The sequence below is a fragment of the Hesperophylax consimilis genome, chromosome 16, assembly GCF_061612785.1.
Source record: "Hesperophylax consimilis isolate HC1 chromosome 16, BYU_Hcon_1.0, whole genome shotgun sequence".
Classification (NCBI taxonomy): Eukaryota; Metazoa; Arthropoda; class Insecta; order Trichoptera; family Limnephilidae; genus Hesperophylax; species Hesperophylax consimilis.
This window is the reverse complement of record NC_142851.1, coordinates 32,291,753-32,310,075: the sequence shown is the minus strand read 5'-3', so window position 1 is coordinate 32,310,075 and position 18,323 is coordinate 32,291,753. Positions and strand designations below refer to the sequence as shown.

At 34.3% G+C, this 18,323-nt stretch overlaps 1 protein-coding gene across 1 annotated transcript in view; it reads right to left on the bottom strand.

Annotated features, from left to right (window-relative positions):
• Nucleotides 1-18,323, bottom strand: part of LOC149417041 (protein turtle homolog A-like) — a 1,249,058-nt gene that overhangs the window by 135,729 nt on the left and 1,095,006 nt on the right. Inside the window, exons 12-13 of the mRNA XM_089641374.1 lie at nt 16,534-16,665; nt 7,525-7,698 (exon numbers count right to left, since the gene is read on the bottom strand). Of these exons, the coding sequence (XP_089497500.1) occupies nt 7,525-7,698; nt 16,534-16,665 (306 nt within the window). The remainder of the gene's footprint in view (nt 1-7,524; nt 7,699-16,533; nt 16,666-18,323) is intronic.

The window sequence follows — 18,323 nt, the reverse complement described above, 5'->3', positions numbered from 1 at the left end:
ATATTATTGCATTTTAATTATTTACTTTTTTTCTAATAACGCTCCTACAATCAAGTTTGAATCTATCAATTGGTATAGACTTTATAGTTTTCGTCAGCACATTATAATATTTTACTCCTTTGTACAGTTAACTATTTTGTGTGTTGGCTTTATCATTTTTTGGTAACCTAATTTTAAATATTTTTGAATGTCTTTGATGTATATAATCTTCTTGGAAAAGTGTTTTGGTAAAATAGATTGTTTGTTATTTCATGTATATATATCATCGTGTTTAAGGTCAGCATCTTTATCACTGCTAGCTAATTTAGTTTTTGTGAGATTTCATATCAATAAACGTTTTTGCAGGCGACAGATATATTAAAATTATTATAGAAAAGTAAGAATGCGGGGTATGTTGCACAAGAAGTAATTGCAATGATAAAAGATCCCAACCTTTACCATAAACATAAAATGGTTACCTACGGTTTTATCTATTTGTTTTGGTCTGGATATTCATTCTTTGTACACAAGGGTGTGTCGCTCTCCATTGAGAGAAAATAAGTGCCTTCATTTTAAACGCTTGAGGTTTAAAAAGTTGAATATGATCTGTGGCTATTTGAAAACGTAAAAATAAATGAAATAGCTCACACATTTCTGAAATAATTGACAAACCCCATTGTTCACCCCTCCTATAAATTTAGCGGTTTTATCACTGTGACCGGCGTGAACCTGCAAAGGTAGGCCAGAAAACTCCATCAATTTCAACTAGATTATAGCTTTGCAAATATGTGAGAGTGATTTGAAGTGTATATCGGACACTTGACGACATCTGTCAATGTTCCCGAAAGGAGCTTCACCAATTCCATGTTTAGATATTGGTTTGTGTCCGAGATACAACAATCACAAAACAATTTTAGTTACTTTTGAAAATCTATTTCGTCTAAGTATTATTCTCAAAGCTCTCTTTTGAAGGATGCAGCTTATTTTCTGTCTGTAATTAAATAAGAAAATAATCGCTGAGCAGTAGTTAAAATGAATAGCAATAATGGAGTTGTACATAATGATTGTGGTTTTACTGGATTTTTTACGCATTCTCCCCAAAATAAAAATCTTCTTTACAATTGTCTTTCTAACTTTTTTTTTTGTAGAGAGACAAACAGCTTTAACAGAGCAAATATAAATATATATATGTTAATTGTAGTCAAGCCAAAAAAGTCTCCTATATTAGAATTGATCGGAGATAGAGTTTTATTGCATAAAAAATATATATATATATATAAATATATTATAGGTGAGGAGGGGAGGAATAGGAATTTAGGATGAGGATAGGAGATGCTCTGGATACATTCCATACTATTGTATTAATTTTCGATCGTACGAGTTACTTCTAATCGATATTTGTGAAGTGTATTGCTAAAAATGTCTATGTTTTGAAATTTAGTATTATATTGGGCACATATACGTGGAATGGGTGAATTTTTTCTAAAGTTAGTTCTATATGTAGGTAAATGAAACAAATGGGATTGTCGTGTTGATCTTGTTGGAATATGAATATTTATTAAATTGGTTAGCTCTTGTGAGTCGAGGCCATTGTTAAGAATTTTAAATAATAAGATTTGGTCAAAAATCAAACGTCGTGTGTGAAGGGAGTTGAAGTTGTGGTATTTAATAGTATCGGTGTAATTTAAGAAATGTAAGTTTTGTTTATAATTAATGTGTTTAAAAAATTTTTTTTGAATTCTTTCGATTCTTTCAATTTGAGCTTGGTAAAAAGGAGTCCAGATCGGTGTGCAGTGTTCTAGGTGGGGACGGATGAACGCTGTGTAAAGGGAATATAGAGTCTTAGGGTTGAGGGAAAGGTTTCGTTAAACGTATTATAAATCCTAGCATTTTGTTGGCTTTGTTGATGATTGCATCAGTGTGTTGAATGAAGTTTAATTTCACATCCAGTATTACCCCAAGGTCTCTGATAGATTCTACTTCTTTGATATGTGTCCCATTTAATGTATAATCAAAGGAAATTTTATTTTTGTTACGTGTAATTGATAATTTATTGCACTTTGAGGTATTTACTACAAGTTTATTTGATTCACAGTAGTCGAAAAGACGATTGAGATCCTCTTGAAGTTTAATGCAATCTTCGATTGATTTGATAACTAAGTAGATTTTTTTATTTTCTGCATATGCTATGTAATTGGCGTGTAAAAAACATTTGTGAATATCATAAATATACACATTAAATAATAATGGACCTAAATGAGAACCTTGAGGTACACCGGAGGGCACGGAAAAGAAACTGGACTTAGTTCCCACAACTGATACACATTGAAGTCTGCTCCGAAGGTATGAAGTGAGCCACCGAAGTAAGTCACCATGGATGCCTATTTGACTTAATTTTTTAATTAGAATGAAATGGTTTACTTTATCGAAGGCCTTAGAGTAATCAGTGTAGATTACATCTACTTGGTTTCTATTGTCCATATTGCTCGTTAAATATTCCGTGAAATTTACCAAATTTGTTAGTACCGATCTTTTTTGTAGAAATCCGTGTTGTTGGTTTTGTATGTTGCGAACAACAATTATTGTTGTATAAATTTGATCCTAGATAATTTTTTCAAAGAGTTTACTAAATACCGTTAGAATTGAGATTGGGCGATAGTTTACAATGTTGCTTTTAGAACCTGTTTTATGAATAGGGATTATAGTTGCTTCTTTAAACTTTGTGGGAAATTTTCCCGCTTTTAGTGACATTCTAAATATATTAGTTAGGGGGTATGAAAGATTTTTTGCACATTTTGAGACAAAGTATGGAGATATACCATCACTGCCAGCACCCTTACTAATGTCTAAATTCTTCAGGTATTTATTGATCAAAAAATTGTTTATTTGTACGTTCCCAATCGGGGAATGATTATTCATATAGGTAGAACTATCGACTATACTGGGATCATTCGTGTCCTTATCATTAACGTAGGTGGACTGAAAGTGTTTAGAGAAAAGTTGACACACTTGATGAGCACCGGTGCCTGACTCATCTTTAAGGTGCATGATTTGTGGGATGCTATTTGTTTTACTTTTGCTTTTAGCGTAGTTCCAAAGTTGTTTATTATTTATAAGAATATTAGATTCAACTGAACTTATGTACTGAATAAAGCAATGCTTCTGTAAGTTTTTTTGTTGGGTACGTTTGATTGAAAACTCTATGTAGTCTACTGGATTATTAAGGGATTTCCATTTTTTATGGAGTTTTTGTTTATCTTTAATGATTTTAATTAGAGAAGCTGAATACCAGTTTGGAAATTTACTCTTTTTGATGATACGTTTAGGGACAAACTGGTTGATGGTACTGTTTAAAATGTTGTAGAAAGAATCGACTACTACATCAATATCCGAATTTTCCTGAGTAAATGACCAGTCTGTCATTGACAGATGTTGGTTAATTAAGTCGTATTATTGTCACAGATTAGTTTGAAATCTAATATAACTCCACTAATTCAACTAACATTGTTCTATAAAGTGTCTTCCGTTATGTCTTTAAAGAAAAAATCTGTGGGTTTGAAGAGGTACAACTTTTTTGGTTTTTCCGTCTGGCATTTCTGAGTCAACGCAACTATTTTCAGTACGCAACAATATTAACCTAACGAACGTAAGGAGTTGATATTGTTAAATTTATCATTTTTGTTTTATACATATATTTTTAATTAGATAATACATACGCAAACTAAGATAGAATTTTAAATTTAAAAAATAATGGATTTCAAAAATAGTTCGATGGTTCGTTAGTTACTCCCATTGCCACTCACTATAAAACTGAAACTAAAAGTACGTTACAAAGCTTTTAGTGCTCAGTAGTAAATAAATAGCGTTGGTTGACTTGTAGGAACGACTCTTTATCATGCCACAAATAATGGGAAACGTAGACGTTATACGGATGCTGGGCACGCGATCGTGGCGTCACCTTCTTCTGCAGCGACATTTAGCTATTCCAATAACTTGTTTTTCTGTGACATATAGTAATTTGCTGGAACAATTAAGATATGTAATTGCATTTGAACGCAAAAAAGAACAATTGCACAATATTAACTAGACGCGGTGAAAATGATATGTCTTCATCTATGTATATACACGTCCTGTCCGGTCAGTGGCTGAGTTGGCATCGCGCCACACGAAAAAAATACTAATATTGAATAATGCTAATTTATTAAGAATTTCTTCAAATTATTCGTAATCCAGTTAAAAAACAGAATGGCAGATCTTTAACGAATGAATTGATAAGTTTCCTAGTAAACTTTTAGTAAAATATGAATGTATTATAACGATGTCGGAACACGTGTTCACAAAAATCCTAACGTCTTCGTATTTCGTCATTGTACATTATTAAGTGAAATGCAGGTGCATGAAGATGTGTTCCGATATATCGGAAAGTTTCTAAATGTTTGTCAGAAAACGGCCTGAAATTACGTTAACCGTATTACCAATATTTTTAAGAAATAATTTTTTATAAGTAAGCAATACTCATATTTGATATTCAACAAAAATATATTGTTAATGTAGAAAAATCCTTGTTGCAGGAGCTACGAAGATCATCATCTAGCGAACAAACATGATAAGCGAATTACCAATAACGTTCGTGGACGGAGAAAAATGAGTAGGTATTGCTAATATATTAAGAATATCTTAAAATTATTGGTAATCCGGTTAAGAACGGGATTGCAGACCGTGAAACCTTTTAGTAAATTCATAATACATAATATTTGAACACATGTTCACGTATCTGCGTTTGTATCGATAAGAAATAATGACGAAATGCAATATCAGGAAACCCATCATTTCATTCTTTAAGGGCCGGTAATCTCGTTTTTAACCGGATTACGAATAATTTGAAGAGATTCTTAATAAATTAACATTTTTAATAGTAATTTTTCTCCGTGTGGTACAAGCAATATTGACAAAATGCTCTTAGTATCAATGAATTTATCTTAAAACGATTTAGATTTTGAAAATGCCCAACACATACTCCCCCCCCCCACGGCGCCGGTGATAGGTTCTCGATGGAAAATGAAAAAGCGTTTTTCTTTTGTTTTCCCGTACGACGTACCCGCACGGGAAAGGGGTGAACCAAACGATAAATACAAAGCGCCCTCTCACTATCGTTTGTCAATGCGAAACGAGATTTAACTATTCGTGATGATTTTTTGGAGAGGGTAGTTGTTGTCAGGGAGACTCGAGAAATATATTCACAGGTTTCTAGTGAGGTGAACGTGAAATTACAAAAAATTTTTAGGTGTAGTGGTAATAATAATTGTTAGTGCAAGCGAAATAAAAACCCGATAAAACTCCAAGACGATCTTCCAAAGCTCCCGTTCAGTCTCATTTTTTAGGAAACCTTGAAGACTAAGTAAGGGGTATCTAAGTCTGAAACAAGACATTATCTTGAAAAGTTACAGTGAACGCGGTGGTAGACTTTGGACATAAGAAAAAAATACTTTTAGCCTACCCAACTATAAAAGTAGGTAAGTTTAGCCATGTTTCTCTCTCATGTAGGCCTTCCACCGCATCCGATGCAGTTACAATCGCTGTACGTAGCTACCTATACGAATATAGTGCACGAATAAGACACATACCAACCAAAAGCGATATCTCCATGCATGCTTAGGATTCCCCTGCATCTCTTGTACGAGTATTCAAGAGTAAAAAATAATTAATAATATTTATTTATATCGAATAAAAAACGTATTCAGAAACTTAACACGTACAACACATACGACACGACGACGCAAGGAGCGAGTCGAAATACAATATATAAATTCTCCAAACATGCACATATCTATGAATCGCATATACACACAGACACCAGCAACAGTCTGGAGTAGATTGTACGTATTATTCCGCAAAAAGGAATAGCATGCCTTATAACGAATCGAGTGGTTTTTTTAGTACTATTACAATATTTTTTGATAAACACCAACTCTCATTCACTATTGAAAAGAACAAGATAAACCTAAATTATTGGGAAGCACCTCAATAAGAAAACTTGAATTTAAAAACAATATTTAATTATTGAAGACAATATTAGCGATTCGGATACGAAAATCTGAAACAGAAAAAATCGGAAAAAGATACGGTCACATCTAGGACTCGAACCCAGGACCCTTTCCTCGCCGGGGCACTGCTCTACCACTGAGCTAATGGGACCCTATCTCCTTCGGTCATATTTAACTGTATCATACTTCGAATAAGAACTACCAACATTGTCTTCATTTTTCTCATCGCACATTTTTATTGGCAACTATATTTTTTTAAGATCGCAAAATTCAACTTGAACTAAATGCAATCTAGACAGCGTCTTTAGATAAACATATATTATTTTAATTTTAATGTGCGACATCTATTGAATTTTCTGCAAGTCTAGGATGAATATTTATTTTTTGGAATAACTTAGGCCACGTACGCACAGGCAGGCGGCTTGCTTAGCGCCTAGAGTCTAGCGAGTCACCTAGCGAGTAGCTTAGTAAAACAAACGTTCTAGAACACTCGCGACTGGCCGCACTGCGCGCTTGGCGTCTATCTAGTCGCTATGCTAGTCGCTTTGAGGGTATCGAAGTGAACGAACGTGTTGGTTTTTTGTCACTAGGCGCGAGGCATTTTTAAAGAGAAAAATGGACGAAATATTAATTGCATCTGTTTTTAAAAGAGAACCTCTGTGGAATCCAGCTAATGAACTACATAAAAATGTAGTTGTCTTAAAAAAAAAAATAATAATAATTATGTCATAATTTTTTTTACAATGAGACGTTAATTATGGTTATGGCGTTGGATTATGTATACTAAGACGTATATCAAATGATTCTCTGGGCTGGACTGGTAAAATTTTTGGTCTAAATTACGCAATTGTTTATACAGAACATTAAACTGCCCATGACTTGACCGTGACTTATTTATGTCATGAACCCAACATGATGGATAAGGCCGTGAAATGGTATATTTTAAAGATGAATTTTCTGTAAGTAGCAGTTTTAGAGCTATTTTTGAAAATGACATCTCGTCAACTAGACGACAAGCAAATGACCAAGATACCTAGCGACCCACCACGTAAACCACCTTCAGTGCGGACACCGTGTATCCTAGCAAGTAGCCAGAATGCAAGCCACTAGGCTCTAGGCGCTAAGCAAGCCGCTTGCCTGTGCGGACGTGGCATTAGTGAGTAAAACCTCAAATTGTAATATTTAATTATTAAAGACCAGCGATTCGTATACGAATACATAGCGATTAGAATACTATTAGGTTTTACTCACTAAGTTATTCCAAAAAATATCCTTGGGTAGAGCGGTGTCCCGGCAAGGCAAGGGTCCTGGGTTCGAGTCCTAGATGTGACCGTATATTTTTCTGATTTTACTGTTTCAAATTTTCGTTTCGGAATCGCTAATATTGTCTTCAATAATTAAATATTACAATTTGACGTTTTACTCACTAAGTTATTCCAAAAAATATTTAAAAACAATATGTTCATCATTGACAGTGCCTAGCAATAGCAATAGTGCCTACCTGAGTTGGGCGCGGTGAGGTTGAGCCTCCTTCGCTTGGTGCGCGCGTCCACAGCCTCCAGCACGAAGGTCTGTGCCAGACCGCCGTCGTGCCCGGCCACACAGCGCACCTCCAGCGCGTCGCTCGTGTTGGCCGCCCCGCGCAAGGTGCAGTTGCGTAGCGGCGAGGGTTTGGCTGTAAAGACAAAAAATAACTGTTATATTTCATATTTTTAAAATTGAAAGTTAGAGATTGCTTCAGTCACGATATTACTTTAAAAATTGGTGTAAACATCAGTTCGAGACCAAGGACGTGCTAGCGTCTTATTGTGGACTATTAAACTTCCAGGGATCTTTCTCCTTTTGGAGTCGCTGTACGTACATGATCGTTGTGCATCATGTACGTACAGCGACTGCCCGTTTTCGTGTAAAAATCAATTATGAATTTAAGGCCAGTAAGTTTTTTTTTATAAATCTAAAAGGAAAGCAAATGTGCGTTATTTTATTTTTTTTTGTATTTTAAAATAAAGTACATATAAATATTATGAGAATTCAATTTTTCATATTGTAAAAATGCGAATTAATATTCTAAAAAATATAATTATCTATATCAATTTATAGGTAGGTACGTCATGAGTCCACGAGTCTAAATACATATATTATTATGTCATAGGAAAAAAACTGCACAATCCATGTACTGACGGCAAATATTTTAAAGAGATTATGTTTTAATATAGTTGTGCACAACATAAATAATTATCTTGTACACCTTTCCTGAACTGTCTGTTGAAAAGCAACCATTGTTCCACACACGACAAGCGCGTAAAATGAAAAACCGACACATGTTTATGTCACCATCTCTTTAAAACAAATAATATTTATCGTGCTATCTTCCTCGCGGCCATGACCTAAGCGTCCGTAAGCTTTCTCCGATACCTATTTTTTTACTTAAAGACATAGTGCTATCTCGTTTATTCTATGGCGTACATAGGGACAGAATATGCCAAAGCAGGGGACATTATTTAAATTGACCCAGCGTACCATGTGGACATGTGAATTAAAGCTTTTATTAGAATAAGACTAGTCGTTTTAACGCACTCAATTTATTATTATTATTATTATCTTATAATTTTTGGGGTCAAACGCAAAAAAGAACCGCCCCTGTTACTTTATAAATATGGTGAAATATAAAATAAAACGTTTTAAAAAAGCATTTTGATGGGCTTACATTTAAATAACGAACGACCAAATTTAGTAAACACAAAGTTGTCACTCGTAATTAAATCTTCGATGTATTAAATATTTGCTAAACATTTCGATTAATTAAATAAAATAAATATTGATACCTTAAATCAAAATGAAGTATTTTATGCAAAAGTCCTCGCAGCCGTTTCTAGAACTGTGCGAATATGGACACAGACAAACTGCTGAATATATCGTATGAGAATGTCCCCTCCTCCAGGAACATCTGTGAACAGATTTAACCACCACCAAATCTTCTTCACCACATACAGAGGAAGAATGTATTCGTTTTTTTATTTAAAAAATCTTAAAATATAAATTTTTGATGAAAAAGATTAATAATTATTTTTTCTGAAAATATTCAGTTTTGATAAAAAAAACGACTATCGTAAAATCCTAAAACTCGCTGGATGATACTGTCTATACTCCTATACCCCTATAAAATCTGTTTCCGGATATCAAATACATAATTAAATATATCGGGGCGTCGCGCGTCGGCCGACAAATGAAACGCATGAATTTCTCACCAATTTGCGAATCCAATCACGGAAGCATATTGAGGCAAACTACAGGGTTTTCCAATAAGAGGTGTTATTTTGATATTCAATCGTAAAATATCAATGGTTTCGTTTCTTGTGTGGCACGTAGCGCCGTCTTGTTAAAAGTAAACGTCGTCCAGGTCAATACCATCCGATTCGGCCATAAAAAATCATTAATTATCTCTCGATAGCGCAATTCATTCACCGTAACTGTTGCTCCAGCCTCATTTTCGAAAAAGTAAGGTCCAATGACTCCGCCGGACCATAAACCAAACAGTCACACGTTGAAGATAGATAGGCTGTTCAACAATAATTCTTGGGTTTTCCGAGCCCCAGATTTTGCTTGATGACGAAGCCACCGAGGTGGAAATGGGCCTCATCACTCAACATGATTTGCATTTGATTCATTCAAGTGAATTTTAATAATTTAAATGCGTTGTTGAAGCGTGTATCGTTCCATTTTTATGAATGGTGTAGTTTTATTTGTCAAATGTCAAAAAATAACAAATTCAAAAGTAACATCTACCGAAATAGCGGGCTATTCAAAATAACACCTCTTATTAGAAAACCCTGTATTATTTTATTCGTCGGTACCAATTTAACGCGAGCGTTTTCAATAATTGATATTACTGAAAACTTTAGTGGTGGCATTTTGTGCACTGCGCAATGTTACTAATCGTGAAATAAATAATAGTTAAGTTCATGGCACCATAATAATCTATAAATAGTATAAAATAAAGTCGCTATCCGCGTCGGTCTGTTTGTGCGTTTAGTTCTTCTAAACTACGAAACGGATTTTGATAAAGTTTTCACTAACATTTAGAGAATTTATTCAGAAAGGCTTACATATATGATACATGTATATTATGTTTATAGAAAATAGAGCAAAGTCGATGTTTTATAATCAAGACGTAAAAATATATTTTCGGGCAGTACATTGCTAACGCTGGCTAAGCCTCATTAGATATATCAAAATAATGTACTACGGAATGATATATCTTAAAAAGGCCTACAGAAGTCGGTGATGATATATGTCTATTTCCCAAGGGTAATCCCTAACAACGCCGGCTATACTTCAGCTAGTTATTGTAATAAATTCTATTTTATTTATGTTTTATACGAAACCGCACCAGAGTCCCAATTGCTCTCAACCAAAGATATTAGAAGAACGAGATATGCTATGTTGGCCGCCGGACCGTAGCCGGAGTACTACCTAATTAGGGTACTTTGAACGGTATCGGGACGTGTACGCACAGAAATCTGTTCTATGTATTAGTGCGGATACCTTAGCGCAAGCGAAGGTGTGCAGTAGTATTGGTGAACAAAACCGGCGACACTCAGCAAAACAATTCCACTCAGTACGAACTGCGCATAGCACATCTCGTTCTTCTAATATCTTTGCTCTCAACCATCTGCAGCCAGTGCGGCTAAGTACAGGTGTTTATGTATTATTTAAATTATTAATATCTTCGTAATTTGTCTGAAGCTAGTGAGATTAGGCGATCCCCGATTGGGGTATGATGTGAGGATAAAGGTTGTGGGGAAGAGAAGGAGATGGGAAAGATGAAGGCCGGGAAACGTGGTAGGGACGTGATTGATGACCAAATCTGAATTGCTAAGAACTCCTTGCAATTCAGATCTGGTCACCAAACACGGCCAAAGCAATTTCAAGCAACATTTCAATTCTGAATGGTGGTCTTACACCAGATCATTATTATCTTCCACGCTGGAACCTGCCGCAAACATATTATGTGTTAGTCTAAATGAGTAAATTGTGAAATAACACAAATTGATCAAATAAAATTTAGTTGCGCAAGCCGGGATTTGAACCCGCGACCTCCAGCTTGCTTGTCGAGAGTTTACTTCTTGACCAAGGAGGCCGTCAAAATGTTTTAGCACAATCTTTTGTTTTAGTAAAAAAATAACAAAAATGTTTTACGCAGCTGTGCAATTAATCGAATTTAAGATGAACAAACACAAAAGTAGTAACAAATTATTATACGCATTAATTACTCTCCTAAAATATCTATACAGATTGAAAATATCTAAAAAAAATTAAAAGCCGCTGACGGGAATTGAACCAGCATTTTCTGATGCCCGGTCAGGTGCTCTGGACCCCTGAGCTACGTCGGCTTATTCCCAACCCGCCAAATAATTCAGATATATTTTTAATTTGTATGGATATTTCAGGCAAGTAATTAATGGTTATTTGTTAACTTTTGTACTGTGCATATAAACTTGTCTTATAAAAAATTAGTTTATCATAAAAAAAAAAAGTTTTTGAACAAATTGTCAAATTGGATACCTATTTCCCACCTTGGCTTTGTGCTTATGTATATATCCCTGTTTGGTTCTTTTTTGTTTTTCTCATTTGTTCTACTTGACTACCACTTTTCTCTTTTTGTACTGTTTGGTATATGAAAATTTTAATTATTTTATTAAAATGAGTTTTGTAACACATCGGGATTGCACTAGCAAGAAATAAAAAAAAAGAAAATTAACGAATTCTGGAGGGGTTTAGGCAGAGTAAAATAAGACGCAAGACTTGCGAGAATCAAAAAAGGCGAGAACCATAGATTTAGTTTTAAATGTGTATATTGTGTATTATGACTTTTAACCACAACGTTTTGAAAGTAACTTGCAATAAGGCAAACAGATAACTTCAACAGGGTTAACCACTTGCGACTTGCACGGCTATCAACTCGCTGAGCGGTATTTCGAGTTGAAAGCCCGCCAAGTTCCGAATCGCGGTCAACTCCTGCCTTCGTTTTATCCAATATGCATAGATTATGCTGAATAACTGCAATATACATAATACGTACATAAATATGTACTGCATTTCGTATTGTTGCCACAAATAGTCCGCCGCATGGGGCAGTACCTATATTGCCTGAATGCTGTGGACCTATCGCCAAACCTGCTCAATAATTGAACTCCATTCTATGTAAATATTGCCAAACTCTATTCAAATCTCTTCATTATACCAGTTCAGACTTTTGACCAATGTGGAAGTCTTTAAATTTGAATAAATTTTAGACTTTGGGGAATGATATTAACTACCTAACAGCAAGTGTTGTCATGGCGAATGACAACCATTCAGAATTTAAACGTACGGTGCTTCAAATGGTTTTAATTATTTTAAGTCATTGTTTATACTGTTACTATAAGTTGTTTGTGCAATTATGGAAGACTTAGCTAGAATAGAAGTGAAATGACCGATGCCACAGTTCTAACGACTTCGGATATTTGACACTCTTGTGAAGGGTTCCCGTTTTAGGCAGTAACATTTATACAACAAAGGTTCGTAAAAAAGCACGGAAGTTGTTTAGAGATACCTATATGGCATCTGACAGAGTTAGGGCACAACTGGAGCTCTCCTCTCCGGGCGCCGACTTGCCAAGGCGACAAGGGAGTCAAGGCGCTGGTAAGAAATTACACCTCACAGTTTTATTCATTTAATATCAACGGGATATATAAAAATGAAAAATACAGTAATTGGACGTCACGGCGATAGCAAGCCTCAAAAAAACAAATATTATTAATTGAAAAGGTATGATAGTACTACTGTAGTCTTCTTGTACTTATCTTCCATGAAGTTAAATAGATTCCACTTTTGCGTACCCATCTATTACTAATTTCATGTAATCTAGCTATAATCAAGTGTTTGCATTTTCCAGTCCTGGTATTGTTACATTTGAACAAGATTTTGGTACGAATAGCTCTCGTAGGTATATGAAATTCAATAAGGTTAAGAAATCAGGATTGTCTATACTACCATATACAACTTTGAACACCAAAAAAAGTAGTTATTTACCCACAACTACCGTTTATAATACGCATTAAAAAAAATCATTTAAATATTAGTAAACTAAATTCATATTATGTTTGGGACCAAATTTGGTCGCCTAATAATTAACGGGTGCGTGGCCAGCGATCTTGAATAATTGTCTATTATGCCGATTATGTCTTTCATGTTTTCTACACTGCCTACAAACAAACGCGAATTATGCGCGGTGTTCATATTGGTGTTCTGTCAAAATGATCCGATGCTCTGTAGGGAACCCGCTTGCACAGCGCGGGTGTAAACTGTGCACCCTACAGTTTAAGTTTAGACTTACGGAATTCAATACTTCGTTGGTGTGAAAGTACTATGAAACAATACATGATTATTACTTCAATGTTGAAAACCAGAGATGAAAATGGTGTGTCGTATGGCAAATTTTCTCGTAAATTATTATTTACGTAAATAATATTAAATACCAATATTTTTCAAAATCTTATTGTCATCAAGTTGAATCAATGCGTATTAAAAACGGTAGTCGTAGCTAAAAAATTACCAAAACGTCAAATTACCATTTTGATAAAAATAACCTTATATTGTAAACACGCGACAGAATAAGTAAAGCACGACAGTAAGCAAACTATGCAATCTAATTTATTATAATAGTTAATATTTACCAAATGACACGACAGTTTTTTACGTTAAATTGGTTTAAAATTATGGGGTGAAATGCAGATTACGCCAAACTCTCTCTTAATTCTGTTTTTCATAATTACGCGCCTTATGAATTTACCCCATGAAGTCGGCTACAATCGCATGTAGCTGATGTTAGTATTAGGTCTACCAACACAACAGTGACAAAATATGGCGGCGGACTGTCCGAATATGGTCATAATATCAGATCGCGAAGTGCAATTTTATTAAACATTGATCGGCTGTATCTCCCTCAATTTATTCTTCCGCGCCTTAATTCTTCTTTTAATGAGTTTCTACACACTTTTCTCATCTAGAAAGTGCATTTTTATTCAATTCCCAAAGTTTGGAGTAATCTGGATTCCTCCCAAATTATGTTTTTTTTCATTATCGTCCGTTTACACCTCATGTTAAAAAGTAGCTCAAATACAATTTAGGTGTCACAACTGAACTGACCGCAATTTTAGAGACACCATTTATTTGGATTAAAACTCCGCTACGTGTTGAACTGTCAAAATGACGTCCGCGTAGTTTTATGCAAGCCAAATAATAACTCTGTTTTCAAATGGGCGATAAAAGAAAACGCTTTGTTTTATACGTTTTGGTTGCAAAATATTTGATATTTTTCTTTGAAAAAAAAAGATATTAACGTCTGTTAAGCTGATATGCTAAAATATTTATTTACCGTTGAATACGATATATTTCCTAGCGAAATTAAAATTCTTAATAATAATAAAATCAGCTGTACAATTAACATCTATAATATCACGATATTACAGATATTAAGCTAATCTAGAAAACTATATTCACAGAAACAGCTGCCGAGTAAAATAAATAAAACATACGGTAAGTAAAATTGTAGATTGTTATTTATTTATATAAATTAAAACGTTCGTTTGTCAAAATCTTTAATGTCCGAAAGTTCTTCGCCGATTGCTTTGAAATTTTGACACAACGTTGCAAAAAAAAGTGTTTGGTATATAATATATATGTTCTTACTAATAAACGTTTTTTTAATTATATGCAACTGATAAACCACTATTAACCTTACATTTAGTTTTCTTTTTTTTTCAGTTGAGTTAAATTTAAAACACGTTTATTACAATGGCTTTTAGTTTTCAAATGTCCGATAAAAGCTCTTACGTTAAATACTTAGGGTTTATTTCAGCGTATCCATTTCTTCAAGATCACGAGAGTTCATTCCTTGTTTACTAGTTGATTGGAAATATTATTTATCGAATTAAATTCGGGCACAATATAATGAACCCGCATCGGGAGGGATTTCGCTTAGTTAAACGTAATTTAGAAATCATCTTGTTCGGCGATCTTGCAAAGGAGTCTGGACTATATTCGACCAACCGATTGCCAATATGGGATATATTCCGTTATTTAAACCCAGGGGACCTTTCATCCCTTTCCTTCATAATGGGGCGTCCCCCTCGCTCCGGTCAGAAGACGACTGTGGCAGCCTGGAGGCGGGGAGAATTTCCTCGTTTACGGGTCTTGATCGAATTTTCTACAATACTCCGAATTTTCTAGAATACTCTGGAATGTTCTAGAATTTCCTTGAATTTTCCCTTCACTTCAGCGGCGACGTATGTGAATATTTCGTGGTGAATTTAACATACGGCCGGCGAGAAGTGTGCCCAAATAAAGCGGCCAGTAAAAAAATGAATAAATCTCATGAAAATGCTGACCTGGCCTCGGTCCGATGGGGGCGGATAAACGTGTTCAAGTGACCGTAACAATTTTTTTTACTTTTTGTTAGTTTGGACAATTTTCGTTGCCTTAAAAAGTTTTTTTTATTGAAAAGGGTTGCAAATTAGATTTGATGGAAGATTTGGAAGTTTATTACAATGAACCGTTACGAAAATCTTGTTGCTTCGATGGTATAAAATAATATTGAAGTTGGTAAGTTTCACGGAAGAATGTAAAATATTTAAAAGACTCTTAAATATTTTATGCTACCTAGTGAACTAGCACAGTGAAATCAATAAATTTACAATATCGGATCGATAGGCGTAGCTACCAATGATTTCATACTAAATTTTCGCGTACGGTCGCGCTGTTGATACCCAGAACGATATTGATAATGCAATAAATTAAAAGCCGGCATACGCTGGCAATACTGAAGATGTTTGAACATCAGACGGCGATGAAAAAGTAAAAAACATTATAAATTGGCTGTCAAAATAAAATAATAAGTTTTATATCTAATGGCAGTCGTAAAGTAACAGTTTTGACAATACAGAGGGAGTTAATTTATTAGTTCATGAGGTCTTTAGTCATAACTAACAACTTTTGTATCTCCAGGCTGGAACCGAGTCAATTTAACACATTCTATGTAAATCTATTAAATCCATGGATCGTGTATCCGATTTCTTTAAATTCTAAAAGCTTAGTTAGTTCACAACCATTCATTGATAAGCCAGTGATTTTGCATCACGAACGAAATTATCCAAAAAGTTGAGCATATTGACAGCTTATCCGTCACCTTGGAGGCCGCGCTAGAAATGGCGGCTTTTGTCTACCGACTGTAGGAATCATTTTCTGACCGTGCTCGCAAATATCGCTAACAACCATATTGTTTGTGCTAGACTTTCTGATATAAAATTAAAACTATTTTAAGACGTTCCCCTTAAAAGCAAAGTTGATGATAAAAAATCTCGATAGTAATATTTTGATGTTTTTGTGCAAAATCACCTATCCTCGATGTTACAAATGTCCTTTCAGAGGCAGACTATACCTATCAGATAGTTAGGTAGATTAAACTCACCCGCGGGCACCAGCTGGAACAGGCAGGGCTCGGCCTGGCGCCCAATAGTGTTACTTCCTCGGCACGAGAGCGTGCCGTAGTCGCGCGCGCTGGCTGGGGTGTAACGCAGCTCGCTGGCGCCTAAAGACGTGCCTGTAACAACATACACAATGAAGAGGTGAGGTCTACAAGTTTTAAGATGAAAAAAATATGAATTAACGTTAATAAAATAACCCAGAGTCAACAAACATGAAGATTGAAAAATTATAAATATTATGAATTAACGAAAACACAACAACCTTCGGTCAACAAACATGCAGAAAAGGAAATCAATAAACATGAAGACGAGGTCTACAAACATGAAGATAAGAAAATCATAACAAAAATGAATTAACGTCAACACAATAACCTATAGTCAAGAAACAAGAAAATGAGGAAAACAAGAAAACGTGAAGATGAGGCCTACTAACATGGACGTAAGGAAATCATAAACATTGTGAATTGACACCAACACAACAACTTATTGTCCGCATGAGGATAAGAATCCCCAGTGAAGAGGACTGTGAATAGGTACATTGTATCTTCAATACACATTAATTAAAAAAAATACAACGGTATAAAATATTAAATAAAAAAATACAATGAATACATTTTATAAAAAATCTAACTTTTTATATAATGTAATGATAAAATAAATACGTATGTATTAGAGGTGGGTCTCTAAGAAAAATAGAGACTTGTGAATTGAATGCATAGAAAAAGTATTTAAGAAATATTAAGTTGGAAAACCATTTAAAAAAATTCTATCTTAAAAGTTTTTTAAGAATCTGAACAGTCCTAAAATTAAGTGTAGAGAGAGCACCAGGGAATATATAGATGTATATAAATGCAACACGACTGCTGCACAACACCATTACAGCTTTTCAATTTTATAATAGCCCAAAGCTATTTAGCCCCCGCATACACCTTTTCTACTGATTTATTTAAGTTTCTCGTTGACTCTTTAAGTTTTTATGTACCAAAAAAAAGTTAATTTAGAAGATTTTTTTTTATTTCAATTTTTTTATTGGATTTTTTTGATAAATACAGGTACATGTAAAATTATACAAAATAAAAGACAGTAAAAAAAAATCCCACAAAGGCGAAGCCTGTGCATGGGCATTATAAATTATGTATTCTAAACAGTGGTGGTTAAATAAATAAAAAATATAGTACCTATAGATAGATGAACGTGATTTTACTGGAATTTCTACGTATTTAATAAAAAAGTCATTTTTAAAATGTAGACAGTAATGGCATATTTTAGGCATCATAAGCGTAGTACAAATTATAGAAAAATGTTTCTCACTTCCAGATATTTTCTTACCCAGCTATTTCATTAATTTTATACGAGTTTAGCTTTTGGCACACGTTGATGGAATTCGGCGAGGAATCAAACAATTTTCGGCTAATAATATCACATAACATCAATGCATTTGTAATCCCGAAACGTTAATTATATGAAATTCTCTCGATAGAAAAAATCGCAAAATAATGAAAATTATTAAAAACTCATTTTGTTCCGTTATTCAATAAGTTATAGACATGAAAAATTTCAAAATGTATCTTTAAATGCAACTTAAGCATTTGTCGAGATATTTTTACACTATTTAAAACGAGTCATGTTTTATAAAATATTTTCACCATTTTCGCTTAAATACAGGCTTTTCCAATAACAGGTGTTATTTTGATATTCAATCGTAAAAAGATCAAAGGTTTCGTTGCTTATGTGGCACGTAGTGCCGTCTTGTTGAAAGTAAACGTTGTCTAGA